This window comes from Musca vetustissima, unplaced genomic scaffold (assembly GCF_032173495.1).
Source record: "Musca vetustissima isolate MV318-11 ecotype Yass unplaced genomic scaffold, APGP_CSIRO_Mvet_v1 utg92658, whole genome shotgun sequence".
In the NCBI taxonomy this organism is placed as follows: domain Eukaryota; kingdom Metazoa; phylum Arthropoda; class Insecta; order Diptera; family Muscidae; genus Musca; species Musca vetustissima.
Window position 1 is genome coordinate 33,878 of NW_026889052.1, and position 15,608 is coordinate 49,485.

Here is a 15,608-nt window from a genome sequence, read left to right on the forward strand (position 1 = left end):
CCTGCAGTTGAAAAAAAAAGTGAAAAGAAAAAAATTCACAACCAGCATCAAGAGCAGTTTTATAACTGGACACAAACTTTTTAACCCACAGCAACCTCAACTGGTAATTCTTCACCGCTTCCTCCTCCGCCTCACTTACCAGCCAGCCAACCAACCATCCATCCATCATTCTTCTTCATTCATATCGGCAGTAGTAGTTGTCGTAGTCGCCTTGGCAATTCTCGATTCTCTCAAGCGTAATGGGTGATTTACAAGCAACAATTGAATTTTCTGTGGAATTATATAAATTCTTCAATGTGGATTTATTTCAAAGGGGGTAAGTAGTGAATCTTCATTTTTTTTTTATTTTTTGCCTCCACCTTTCCCTCCCTTCATGGCACCGAACTGAAACTAGCCATAGTAACACCCTGTGAAGTATAGATAAAAACGTTTGGCTCTCTTCTGTGAGTGTTTGCCAAACTCTGAACTATGTGACAGATTGCCATGGGATTTAGCAGATTTCTGGACAAATTTTATGGATTCTCCCTTAGTCATGAATAAATAAAATAGAGATTTTGCGCTGCAAATAAATATTGTGCTCCAAATTTTCTATTGTTCGGAAATTTATGGCTTTTTGAATAGCGGAAGAAAATACAAAAGGTCTTCTGTATGTCGAAATGTTACTGGAGGTTCCCTAGCTACACAAGAGGCCACAAGAGATGCTTTGTAAATATATGAGCCATAGAATGTATGCCTGTAGCTCTTCTACTAGAGAAAATGATCGCCTGTAGCTCCTCGATAGATAGTAGGCTTACTGCAGTTCTTCTATAGATAACAGGTCTTCAGTAGCTCTTCTATAGATAGAAACGATCCAATAGCATTTCATTAGATATAAGACCTCCTGTAGCTCGTCGATGGATAAAAGATTTCCCATAGCCCTTATAAAGATGGATGAGCTCATGTAACCCTTATACAGATACAATACCTCCTGTAGTTCTACTACTGATACACGATCTACTGTAACTCTCCTATAAATGGAATGACCTCTATAGTTATTCTACAACTAGAAAGAGTTATACAGGGACTTCCTCTTTGGTAGATGCAATATCTCCAGCCTTTCTTCGATAGATAAAATGACCTCATGTAGCTCCTCAATAATTAAGAGTCCTCCTGGATCATTAGAAGACCTTCTGAGCTATTATGTAATTAGAACACCTCATGGAACTCCTCTGTATGTAATGGTATCTTCCAGCTCTACTATTTTTGGATTTATTTCTTTAAATTTACGCCTATTTAAGTTCCGTAAAAAAATTATTATTTAAATCAGCGCCTATTTGAGGTCTCTATTTATACCCTTCACCATACTGTGGTACAGGGTTTTATGTCTTTGTGCATATGTTTGTAACAGGCAAAAGGAAACGAGATAGACACATGGTTCCTTTTGAGAATATGCATATGAGTCGATTTATGCATATCCGTCCGTCTGTCTGTAGATGTTAAATTGTAAACAAAGTACATTTCGCATTTATGATCCGATTTGGATGAAATTTGGCACAGGTCACTTATTTGGCCCAAGGACGAACCCTTTAGAAATTGGCAAAGTCGGTTCAGATTTATATATAGCTCCCATATATATTTTCGTCCGATTTAAGGTAAATGGTGCACAAAAGTCCCTAAATATCTTTCGATTTGCACGAAATTTGGCATAGATTACTGAATTACGTCCAGAACGAAGTGTGCCAATTTTCGAAAAAATCGGTTCAGATTTAGATATAGCTCCAATATATAGTTTCATCCAATTTAAGGTAATTGGTGCACCAAATACATTACATATATTTCTATTTGCACGAAATTTGGCATAGAGTACTGAATTAGGTCTAGAATAATGTGTGCTATGTTTCGTTAAAATCGGTTCAAATTTAGATATAGCTGTCATATATAGTTTTGTCCGATTTTATGTAAATGGTCCTCTAAAGTCCTTATAGATCTTTCGATTTACACGAAAATATGCATAGTGTACTGAATTGAGTCTAGTATGCCGTGTGCAAAGTTTCGAGAAAATCGGTTCAGATTTAGATATAGCTCTCATATATATTTTCGTCCGATTTCAGGTAAATGGGGCACCAAAGTTCCTTTATATCTTTCGATTTGCTCGAAATTTGGCATAGAGGACTGAATTAGGTCTAGAATGAAGTGTGCTAAGGTTCGTGAAAATCGGTTCAGATTTAGATATAGCTCCCATATATAGCCTGGTCCAATTTTATGTAAATGGTGCACTAAAGTCCTTACATATCTTTCGATTTGCATATATGTGCTGAATTAAGACCAGAACGAAGTATGCCAAGTTCCGAGAAAATCGGGTCAGACTTAGATATAGCTCCCATATATATTTCCGACCGATCTAAGGTAAATGGGGCTTCCAAGTCCCTAAATATCTTTCGATTTGCACGAAATTTGGCATAGGGTACAGAATTAGGTCCAGAATGATGTATGTTAAGTTTCGTAAAAATAGGTTCAGGTTTAGATATAGCTCCCATATATATTTTCCTCCGATTTAATATAAATGGTGCACCAAAGTCAATATATATCTTTCGATTTGCACGAAATTTGGCAGATTTAGATATAGCTCCTATATATTTTTTCTTTCGATTTTATGTAAGTTGTGCACTAAAGACCCTAAGTTTGTTCAGCTGACACAATTTTGTACAATGAAGTTGATATAAATTAATCTCTGGTTAATATAAATGAATCTCTGGGAAGTCTCGTTGAAATCGTTTCAGACTTAGATAGAGGATCAGATATATATCTAAGCAAATGAAAAACTTAGTATAGGTTGCAGAATGACATGTTTATTGATCCAATTTAATTTTATTGGTCCTTTAAAAATGCGACGTCTGTTAAAATTCATCTCTTGAATATACCCAAAGTGGTGAAGGGTATCATATAGTCGGCACCATCCGACTTTTTCCTTACTGGTTTTTCCTCAAATCGGTAATTCATTTTTTATTTGGGATTCTCTCCACGCATTTTTTAATCCTACAAACCTTTTTTGTGTTCCAACGAATATTTGTTCAAGTCCAAAAAAAAAAAAAAAGATTTCCGATTTTTTTTTCTTTTTTCAATCCACTCACTCCCTTTTGTAGTCCCTCAAAATATTTTTTTTTAAATCCACACTTATAAAATAACTCTAAAAAAATTAAAAAAAAAATTCTTTATTGAGGTCCCTCAAAATTCCTTTTTTTAAATCCACGCCTATTTGAAGTCCCTCAACATTTAATTTTTGAAATCCACACCCATTTGAAGTCCCTCAAAATTCCAAAAATTACTTTTTTGAAATCCACACCCATTTGAAGTCCCTCAAAATTCCAAAAATTACTTTTTTAAATCCTCTCCTATTTGAAGTCCTCAATATTGTTTTTTAAATCCACGCCTACTTGAGGTCCCTAAAAATTACATTCTTTAAATCCACGCCTATTTGAGGTCTCTAAAAATTTCTTTCTTTAAATCCATGCCTATTTGAGGTCCTTACTTTACTTACTTTCTTCAAATTCACGCCTATTTGAGGTCCCTAAAAATTACTTTCCTTAAATTTACGCTTATTTGAGGTCTCTAAAATTACTTTCTTTAAATCCTCGCCTATATAAGGTCCCTAAAAATTATTTTCTTCAAATCCACACCTATTTGAGGTCCCTAAAAATTATTCTTTAAACCAGTGAGCGGAGCAGTATAATCGGACGCGGCCGACCATACGATACCCTACACAACTACCAGATAAATCTTTCTTTCTGCGGATTATTATTTTGATCCTGGGTAATATTTCGTAATAGTTGCATCCTCTTGCCCGATTAGAGCACAAAAGCACCTCTTCCTTACACTGACATATTTTCGGAATATTACCAATATTCAGTACAGCTCTTCTAATTACTTGTCCATATTCCCTTTACCGTGGGTTGTGTTGTGATGTTCGGCTTATAATTGTAGCCTATAAATGAATAAAAAAAAATAAATGTTCGGTCCACTTCATCCCAAAATTATAATCTGATCATCACTGAAAATTATAGACGTTGTACTTTACCATAACTGGAACCTCATTGAACATTTCAAATCGATTAGCGTTAATAGTTGAGCGGAGTGGAGCGACCGGAAAATCAAACAAAAATTATGTATTTAATCCATTTTATCCCCGATCTTTACCAAAAACAACAAGGGTCTTCATTGGGCCGAACCCATGCTACAAGCAAAATTTCGTGAAGATTGGTCCATAACTGTGGCCTGTATCGTGTATATAAATTATAATGGACAGACGGACGGAAATTAAACCCACACACATGTTGGAACTTAAACTTTATTAAAACTTTCTAAAAATATTATTTATTTGAGGTCATTATATATATGTATATATATATATATATATATTCCGCCCATTTGGTTCACAAATTAAACCAACACACATGTTGGAACTGAAACTTTATTAAAACTTTCTCTACCTTTTTTTCGTAAAAACGAACTCAAATTCAATTATTTCACAGACATCCACAGCCATCCGCACCAGGGCCACAAACTAATGACACACGAGAAATATTTTATTGAGAATGTGATTTTTAATTACTGGACTAAATTGCTGTTACCTTTTTGACCTTTTCGACAAACAAACTGACTGATGAACTAACGAACGAACTTATGAACGAACACCCGAACCTGTCGAAGGCATCAATTAAGCGACACAGTCAAGCGATAACTTTGTGAACAGCGACAACAACAACAAAAAAAGAAAATTATTGGGGGGAAAAGGTTAAAGTTTAAAAGTTTTTTTTTATGAAACAGCAACAGGACTAAATCAAGTGAAGGATAATTGTTGAGTTAGGAAGCAGCGGTGTGGCAAATGGGGTTTTTTTTTAAAGAGGTATGTTAATTAAAATGGAAGTAATAGCAAATATTCGTTTATGAAAAAAGGTTGACAATTTTGATTTGACGAAGGATATTGAAAGGTTGCTGTAATTAATTTATATTCATTAAGGGGATTATCAACAGGTGGAAAAATATGTTTGAAAAATCCAAATATATGGCCTTTATTTCTAAGAGTCTCACACAAGTCGTGAATTTTTTAAAAAATTATTTCTAAGGGTTCCAAACTAGGCGTGATTTTTTTAAAAATTATTTCTAAGGGTCCACACTAGGTGTGGATTTTTTTAAAATTCATTTCTAAGGCCTCCAAACTAGGCGTGGATTTTGTAAAAATTAGTTCTAAGTGTCCAACACAAGGCGTAGTTTTTATACCCTTCACCACACTGTGGTACAGGGTATTATGTCTTTGTGCATATGTTTGTAACAGGTAAAAGGTAACGAGATAGACACATGGTTCCTTTTGAGAATATGCATAGAATCACTTTCTGAGTCGATTTATGCATGTCCGCCCGTCCGTCCGTCTGTCCGTCTGTAGATGTTAAATTGTAAACAAAATACAGGTCGCATTTATGCTCCGATTTGGATGAAATTTGGCACAAGTCACTTATTTGGCCCAAGGACGAACCCTATTGAAATTGGGAAAAATCGGTTCAGATTTAGATATAGCTCCCATATATATTTTCGTCCGATTTAAGGTAATTGGGGCACCAAAGTCCCTCTATATCTTTCGATTTGCACGAAATTTGGCACAGAGTACTGAATTAGGTCCAGAATGATGTGTGCCAAGTTTTGAGAAAATCGGTTCAGATTTAGATATAGCTCCCATATATAGTTTCGTCCGATTTAAAGTAAATGGTGCACCAAAGTCCCTATATAGCCTTGGATTTGCACGAAATTTGGCACAGGGTACTGAATTGGGTCCAGAATGAAATGTGCTACGTTTAGTTAAAATCGGTCCAGATTTAGATATAGCTCCCATATATAGTTTCGTCCGATTTAAGGTAAATGGTGCACCAAAGTCCCTACATATCATTCGATTTGCCTGAAATTTAGCACAGAGTATTGAATTAGGTGCAGAATGATGTGTGTCAAGTTTCGAGAAAATCGGATCAGATTTAGATATAGCTCCCATATATAGTTTCGTCCGATTTAAGGTAAATGGTGCACCAATGTCCCTATATATCCTTGGATTTGCACGAAATTTGGCACAGGGTACTGAATTAGGTCCAGAATGAAGTGTGTCACGTTTCGTGAAAATCGGTCCAGATTTAGATATAGCTCCCATATATACTTTCGTCCGATTTAAGGTAAATGAGTCACCAAACTCCCTATATAGCTTTCGATTTGCGTAAAATTTGGCATAGAGTACTGAATTAGGTCCAGAATGATGTGTGCTAAGTTTCGTGAAAATCGGTTTAGATTTAGATATAGCTCCCATATATATTTTCGGTCTCCAAAGTCCCTATATATATTTCGATTTGCACGAAATTTGGCATAGAGTACTGAATTGGGTCAGGAATGATGTGTGCTACGTTTCGTGAAAATCGGTCCAGATTTATATATAGCTTCGTCCGATTTAAGGTAAATGGGGCACCAAAGTCCCTATATATCTTTGGATTTGCACAAATTTTGGCACAGCGTACTGAATAAGGTCCAGAACGACGTAAGTTAACTTTTGTGTAAATCGGTTCAGATTTAGATATAGCTCCCATATATATTTTCCTCCGATAGATAAATGGTTTACCAAAGACCCAAAGTTAGGTCGATTGACAAAAATTTGGCACAACGTATTGAATATAATATAACCTAGCTTGAAGCAACCCTGTATCTGACCAAGTGAAAAATTTAGTATATGTTGCAGAATAACATGTTTATGGATCCAATTTCATTTTACTGGTCCTTCAAAAATTCGACGTCTGTTAGGATTCATACCCACAGTGGTGAAGGGTATCATATAGTCGGCCCCGTCCGACTTTACTACTTCCTTACTGGTTTTTTTAATTAATTTCTAAAGATTCCACACAAGTCGTGGATTTTTTAAAATTAATTTCTAAGGGTCCATCATAAGAAGATTTTTTTTTTTTAATTAATGTTTAAGGGTCTTTAGAAGGCAAGAATGAGAGAAAAAATCTCAACCTTTACAATCCCTTATTACTCCTTCAACTGCGTGATTTATTTTTAATGAATCCCTTATTAATCAACCAGCCATAACGAACCCCATTTTTCATTCCTCCTCCTCCCGCGCTCCTTATTATCATAATTTAACATTTTTATTATTTAAAAAAAAGATGTTTTGCTTTAGTGTCACAATTAACCTTTGACTTTTCTTGTGGATTTTTATTTTCTTCTCTTTTTTGGTCTCTACTTTCATTAACCATGCTATTGGCGAAACGTTGACAATATTATCGTCGTCATTGTCTTCTTCCTCATCCTCGATGTCGTCATCAACATGGACTATTTAAAACAAAATACCTGCCAACAACAACAACAACTACAACAAACAACACCTCATTAAACAGTTTGTATCAGGTACGATGCTCGCTGCGTGTCTCACCCCGTCTACCGGTCCAAATCGAAACCACAATACCAGAGACCACAGCCAATGGCCAACCAGCCGTACAACCCATTGCCTTGGCGAATGGTGCTGGCAATGGAGATGCTAATAATGCGAACGGTGTGGGTGCCAACAATGGAACAGAGACTGTGGAACAGTTGGACAATAATCAACAGCAGCACCAACAACAACAGCAACCATCCGATATACCACCACTGCCGAATAATGTTCACAATTTAGCCTCGGCCAGCATAATTAATGGGGCAGGAGCCTCACGTGTTTTCCAAATACTCTATCGCAACGAGGAAGTGACACTACGTGACGTGATCTACTTTCGGACACATTTATTGGGTGAGTACGACTTTCATTCTTTCATGCCGAAGCTATTGACAATTTAAGTACTACTTACATGGGTGGGTGAGGGTCTGTGTGTGTGTGTGTACAATGGCTGACGTGCTGCACATGTTTATGTGGCACCAAAAAAAGGAAGCGGACGTCGGTCACAGTCACTCTGTGATGGGTCTATGACAGGAACATGAACAACATGAAGTTTTAATTGCCTAATTTTCGGTGTACATTCACAGAGAGGTTAGGATTTGTTTTTTTTGGCCCTTTGTTTGCCTGTCATGTCTCTCAGTAATGATGACGATGATGTTGTTCTTCGAAGTGACTAGAATTGAAGCAAATTTTTGCGAGTGAGTGTGATGAACATTTAGGTCACATTGCATGTCAATTGAGCAACTAACAGCTGCATTTATGTGCACGCCAAATGCCAATATTTTGAAAAACAAATTGACAGGTAGTTGATTTTTAAAAAGGACTTCAATTCAAAGCTAGGGATTTTAATTTGATGAAAATATATATTTTTCAAAAAAGGACTCTAAAGGAGTCTAATAAGCCGTGGAATTTTTAAATATTTTGTTTAAAAGACTCTAATGCGGCATTTACATTCGAACTTTTTACCAGGTTAACCTACTTCATGAGGTTTTATTTGACATGTATACTATGAAATTGACAATTTAAACCCACTGGGTTTACGAAATCCGGTACAATGTAAACGTACTTTAACTTTGTTATACCCTTCACCACACTATGGTATGTGCATATGCTTGTAACAGGCAAAAGGAAACGAGATAGACACATGGTTTATTTTGAGAATATGCATGGAATCACTATCTGAGTCGATGTCCGTCCGCCTGTAGATGTTAAATTGTAAACAAAGTACAGGTCGTATTTATTGTCCGATTTGAATAAAATTTGGCACAAGCTACTTATTTGGCCCAAGAACGAACCCTATTGAAATTGAAGAAAATCGGTTCAGATTTAGATATAGCTCCTATATATATTTTCGTTCGATTTCAGGTAATTGGGGCACTGAAGTCCCTGTATTTCTTTCGAAATTTTGCATAGGGTACTGAATTGGGTCCACAATGATGTGTGCTAAATTTCGAGAAAATCGGTTCAGATTTAGATATAGCTTCCATATATATTTTCGTCCGATTTAAGGTAAATGGGCCATAGAAGTCCCTATATATCTTTCGATTTGCACAAAATTTTGCATAGAGTACTGAAATATTTCCAGGATGACGTGCGTTAAGTTTCGAGAAAATCGGTTCAGATTTAGATATAGCTTCTATATATAGTTTTGTCCGATTTTATGTAAATGGGGCACCGAAGTCCATATCTATCTTTCGATTTGCACGAAATTTTGCATAGGGTACTGAATTGGGTCCACAATGATGTGTGCTAAGTTTTGTGAAAATCGGTTCAGATTTAGATATATCTCCCATATATATTTTCGTCCGATTTAAGGTAACTGGTGCGCCAAAGTCCCTAAATATCTTTCGATTTGCCCGAAATTTGGCATAGCGTACTAAATTGAGTCTAGAATGATGTATGCAAAGTTTCATGAAAATCGGTTCAGATTTAGATATAGCTCCCGTATATATTTTCGTCCGGTTTTATGTAAATTGGGCACCGAAGTACCTATATATCTTTCGATTTGCACGAAATTTTGCATAGGGTACTGAATTAGGTCCAGAATGACGTGTGTTAAGTTTCGAGAAAATCGGTGCAGATTTAGATATAGCTCCCATATATATTTTTGTCCGATTTTATGTAAATGGTGCACCAATGTCCCTATATATCATTCGATTTGCACGAAATTTGGCATAACGTAGAATGATGTGCGATAAGTTTCGTGAAAATCGTTCCAGATTTGGATATAGAAAATAAATAAAATTTAGCATAGGACCCAGAAAGGCATAAACATCTTATATTCAAGTACGTTCAATTTGATGCCAATGTTCTTTCGAAAAGGCGGAGTCTGTTAGGAGACATATGTACAATATATCAAAGTGGTGAAGGGTAATATATAGTCGGCCCAATTCGACTTTACTACTTTCCTTACCGGTTTTTAAATAATTCTTTTATGAGCTCCAATATGGAGTGGATTTTTTTAAATTATTTTTAAAGATTCCAACTAGGGATGGATTTTTTAAACAAACAAGAGTCAGCACATGCATCATTTATTGAATTGTTGCTCCCCTCCCTCAGAATTCCTAACATTGATTGTGATAAAAAAAAAAAAAACTTTATTGTACTCACCCAACCCTCCAGAGAGGGCTGTAATAAAATTACTTGCGATATTTCAAGTTGTGAAAACTCCAATAAATGACAAAGTGAAACATTTTAACTTTTTCCCAATCATATTGAGTGTCACCCTCTCTTCCCCTTGCTGTTGGTGAATTTATTTTTATGATGCAACCGGAAACTTCTGTAGTAACAACAACAACAAGTAGAAATGTCATCGATGTTCTATTGAAAGAAAGTTGTTACAAATAAAGTTTGTTTTTATTGACGAATGCAATAAAAGGGAAATATTGGCTGTCAGCCTGTTCGGTATGAGGCAATAAACAGAGATGAACATAAATGCTGCTGCTAAATAAAATCAATTGCAAAAGATTTTCAAGATCCATTTAATAGAGGTCAGAATGACTGGAGATAACTTTGGATAACTTTTATGACGCAGAAGGGTGTGTGATGTTATTTAGATTTTGACAATTAGATTTTTCCCTGATGTTTTTCAAATGAAGAAACCATTGGGAATTTTTTATAAATGTGGATATTTAAAAATTTCTTAGGTACATATGTATCCGAAAAGACGTCGACTTTTTGAAGGAATTTTGACATGAAATTGAACGAACTTAAATATGTGATTTTTATATCTTTCTGGAACCAATGCTAAATTTCATTTCATTTGGGCAAGTTTAGAGTCGTTTGCGCACAGTGGGGCAGATTTGTGTAAATCGATTTAAAGCACACACGCTATTCGGTATGCTGCACAGTTTAAAATTTAATCTCAATAAATAAGTCGAAATTATATATGGAAGCTACGAGAACCGATTTGAAGCAAACTTGCCGGTGATTAATTTATACTAATTTCAATACGTTGTTTCAAATCTGAAAATCATTCGATTTGCACGAATTTTGGCATAGTGTATTGAATTAAGTCTGGAATGATGTGTACACCTCCTACACATCACTCCAGACTTAATTCAATACACTATGCCAAAATTCGTGCAAATCGAATGATTTTCAGAGACTTTGGTGTACCATTTACCTAAAATAGGACGAATTTATGTATGGAAGCTATATCTAAATCTGAACCGATTTTCACGAAACTTAGCACACATCATTCTAGACCTAATTCAGTAGGCTATACCAAATTTCATGCAAATCGAAAGATATATAGGGACTTTGGTACAATATTTACCTTAAATCGGACGAAACTATGTATGGAAGCTATATCTAAATCTGAACCGATTTTCAGGAAACTTAGCACACATCATTCTAGACCTAATTCAGTTGGCTATACCAAATTTCATGCAAATCGAAAGATATATAGGGACTTTGGTACAATATTTACCTTAAATCGGGGAAAGCTATATATGGGAGCTATATCTAAATCTCAACCGATGTTCAGGAAACTTAGCACACATCATTCTAGACCTAATTCAGTTGGCTATACCAAATTTCATGCAAATCGAAATATAAATAGGGATTTTGGTACATCATTTACCTGAAATCGGGTGAAACTATATATGGGAGCTATATCTATAGTTGAGCCGATTTTCACGAAACTTAGCACACGTCATTCTAGACTTAATCTAATACTCTAGGCCGAAATTCGTGTAAATCAAATGATTTTCAGGGACTTTGGTGCACAATTTACCTAAAATCGGGCGAAACTATATATGGGAGCTATATCTAAATCTGGACCGATTTTTCCCAATTTCAACAGGGTTCGTCCTTGGGCCAAACAACTGAGCTGTGCCATATTTCATCCAATTCGGATCATAAATGCGACCTGTACTTTGTTTACAATTTAACATGGACAGACGGACAGACGGACAAACGGACGGACGGACATGCATAAATCGACTCAGAAAGTGATTCTATGCATATTCTCAAAAGGAACCATGGGTCTATCTCGATTATTTTTTCCTGTTACAAACATATGCACAAAGACATAATACCCTGTACCACAGTGTGGTGAAGGGTATACAAAAAACACATTTTTTAGGTCACTTCAGAAATGTGAATTTTTGAAATGAAAAATATTTTATGGAGGTCTATGGTCTATTTTTTAATTCAAAATTATACTACATTGTAATGAAATGTATCAGGCAATCTTCACATTACAACATGACCACGAAATTACAATCCAATTTTGTCGAACACCAAATGGTGGTCGCCAGCCTCAGCGTGACCAATCCACTTACATGAACCAAAAAAAAAACTCATTTGTGTAATGTGATAACGTTCGTTAGCCAAACTCCACGTGGCGGGGTGGTGGAGTGGGTGTAACATCATCCTCTGACATTTTAAATAGAGTTTAGGACAAATTTGGCAGCATTTTATTGCAATTTTTACATTTGTTTCGGATAAATTACAAACCATTGCATCCGCTTCGCTGCCCGTGTATCGTCGACAAACCGATGAACGGCAGATAGATAACAAAATAGCTAGGCAGGCAAAAAAACGACCAACCATCTAGACAACTAGCGGAGAAATTGTTTCCGTCGCGCCTTCTAATGTTGTCGAATTTTGCTGCCGCATTGCTCAAATTGTTGGCTGGTTGACTGTCTAGGTATAGCTGTTGTTGTTGCTGTTGCAACATTGTACTTTAGTTGCCGTGCAATATATATATATATATATATATTTGTGCTGAAATGTTTGTTTTTGTTATTATGGTTTGTTTGTAGTACACAGACAATTCCAACAGATACGATAATAGTTTTGGGAAATGAGTAATTACATTAGGCTGAAATTAGATCTTCGACTATGTCACGGGATATTTTAAAGGAGTAGTTAAACAAAAAATTGGACTTAACATCATAGGCGTAGATTTTTGAAAAAAAAAATAATTTGAAGTTCTCTTCATAAGCGACCATTTTTTAAAGTATGGAATTATAAAGAAAAATTGTTGAAAACCTCATCATGTGCGTAGAGCTTCGGTGGTCTCTTTATATGCTTCGATTTTTTTTTTTAATTTTTGGGCTCATTGGACAAAATTGATTTATTTTATGAATTTTTGGACTCTATGGACAAGTGTGGATTTTTTAAAAATATTTTTTGAAGGTATCCTAATAAATTAGAGGCTCCCTCTTTAATGTATATTACAAACATGTTTTGGTTTCTGTTCATTAGCGCACATAGGAGGTCTCTTCAGACTGTGTATATTATATTTATGTATATGTTTTAACATGCAATATTTATAGTGTCCTTATATTAGACTTGATTTTTATATCCTTCACCACACTGTGGTACAGGGTATTATGTCTTTGTGCATATGTTTGTAAAAGGAAACAATATAGACACATGGTTCCTTTTGAGAATATGCATAGAATCACTTTCTGAGTCGATTCAAGCATGTCCGTCCCTTCGTCTGTGTGCCCATGATAAATTGTAAACAAAGTACAGGTCGCATTTATTATTGGAATTGGATGAAATGTGGCACAGCTCATTCATTTGGCCCATGGACGAACCCTATAGGGAAAAATCGGTGCAGATTTAGATATAGCTCCCATATATATTTTCGTCCGATTTTGAGGTAAATCCTACATATATATATTTTCGTCCGATTTTGAGGTAAATGGTGCACCAAAGTCCCTAAATAGCTTTCGATTTGCACGAAATTTGGCACAGCGTGCTGAATAAAGCCTAGAATGATGTGTGTTAAGTTTCGTGAAAATCGGTCCAGCTTTAGATATAGCTCCCATATATATCTTCGTCCGATTTCGTCCTATATATTCTTCGATTTGCATGATAATTGGCATAGCGTACTGAATTATGTCTAGAAAGATGTGTGTTAAGTTTCGTGAAAATCGGTTCAGATTTAGATATAGCTCCCGTATATACTTTCTTCCGATTTTATGTAAATGGTGCACCAAAGTCCCCATATATCCTTCGATTTGCACGCAATTTTGCATAGCATACAGAATTTAGTCTAGAATGACGTGTTCCAATTTTGAAGAAAATCGGGTCACATTTATATATAGCTCCATTTTTTTATTTTCGTCCGATTTAAGGTAAATGGGGCCCCAAAGTCCCTAGATATCATTCGATTTGCACGAAATTTGGCATAACGTTCTGAATTAAGTCTAGAACAATGTGTGCTAAGTTTCGTGAAAATCGGTTCAGATTTAGATCTAGCTCCCATATATAGTTTCGTCCGATTTTATGTAAATAGTGCACCAAAGTCCCTATATATCTTTCCATTTGCACGAAATTTGGCACAGCGTACTGAATTACGTCTAGAATGATGTGTGTTAAATTTCATAAAAATCGGTACAGATTTAGATATAGCTTCCATATATATTTTCGTCCGATTTTTGGTAAATGGTGCACCAAAGTCCCTATATATCCTTCGATTTGCACGAAATTTGGCATAGCATTCTGAATTAAGTCTAGAAAGATGTGTGTTAAATTTCGTGAAAATCGGTTCAGATTTAGTAATAGCTTCCATACATATTTTCGTCCGATTTTTGGTAAATGGTGTACCAAAGACCCTATATATCTTTTGATTTCCACGAATATTGGCATAGCGTACTCAATTAAGGCTAGAATGATGTGCGCTAAGTTTCCTGATAATCGGTTCAGATTTAGATATAGCTCCCATATATAGTTTCGTCCGATTTTATGTAAATAGCGCACCAAAGTCCCTATATATCACTCGATTGGCGTGAAATTTAGCATAGTGTACTGAATTTAGTCTAGAATGACGTGTTCCAATTTTCAAGAAAATCGGGTCACATTTATATATAGCTCCAATTTTATTATTTTCGTCCGATTTAAGGTAAATGGGGCCCCAAAGTCCCTAGATATATTAGATTTGCAGGAATTTCTGCATAGCGTTCTGAATTAGATCCAGAATTATGTGTTCTAAATTTCGTAAAAATCTGTTCAGATTTAGATATAGCACTCATATATAGATTTGTCCGATTTTATGTAAATGGTGCACCAAACTCCCAATATTGATCCGATTGAGAAAAAAATTTTACATACAATACTGAATTAAGACTAGATTGATATATGCTAAGTTTTTTTGAAATCGGTTTATATTTAGATATAGCTCCCATATATAGTTTCGTCCGATTTTATGTAAATGGAGCACCATACTGTCAATATTTGTCCGTGAAGTGAAGTTTTGATGAAATAGGTCCATGTTTAGATATAGCTCACACATATATACTTTAGTCCTAAAGTTTCAATGGTCCTCCAAAGATGTTAGGTCTATTCTATCTAAAGGATAATGTACATATGAGCATCTCTTGTATGCACCCAAAGAGGTGGTGGGTATCATATAGTCAGCCCCGTTCAACTTTTGAGCTTTCCTCACTGGTTTAAAAAATATTTTAAGTCTACGAATTTTTTAAAAATTTATATTCTTAAGGTCCATGGCGCCAACAAAGGCAAAAAACTTAAAAACTATTTCTTTAGCAACCAGAATGGATTTAATAAAATTCAAGATCCCGCATTTAAAAAATATTTATTTTATGTCTAATGGTTTTATTTGCAGTCCCATAGGTCCCAACAATCTTGATTTTTTTTTTTTTTTTTTTTTTTTGAAAAATATTTTCTCAAAGCATCCCAGTGTCTCCATACA

General features: G+C 35.4%; 1 protein-coding gene across 1 annotated transcript in view; it reads left to right on the top strand.

Moving 5' to 3' along the window:
• Positions 1 to 218: 218 nt before the first annotated feature.
• The window catches only part of LOC133336793 (protein FAM135A-like), a 29,745-nt gene continuing 14,355 nt past the window's right edge, over positions 219 to 15,608 (top strand). The window contains exons 1-3 of the mRNA XM_061545071.1: positions 219 to 316; positions 7,404 to 7,560; positions 7,597 to 7,789. Of these exons, the coding sequence (XP_061401055.1) occupies positions 240 to 316; positions 7,404 to 7,560; positions 7,597 to 7,789 (427 nt within the window). The 5' untranslated portion in view covers positions 219 to 239. The remainder of the gene's footprint in view (positions 317 to 7,403; positions 7,561 to 7,596; positions 7,790 to 15,608) is intronic.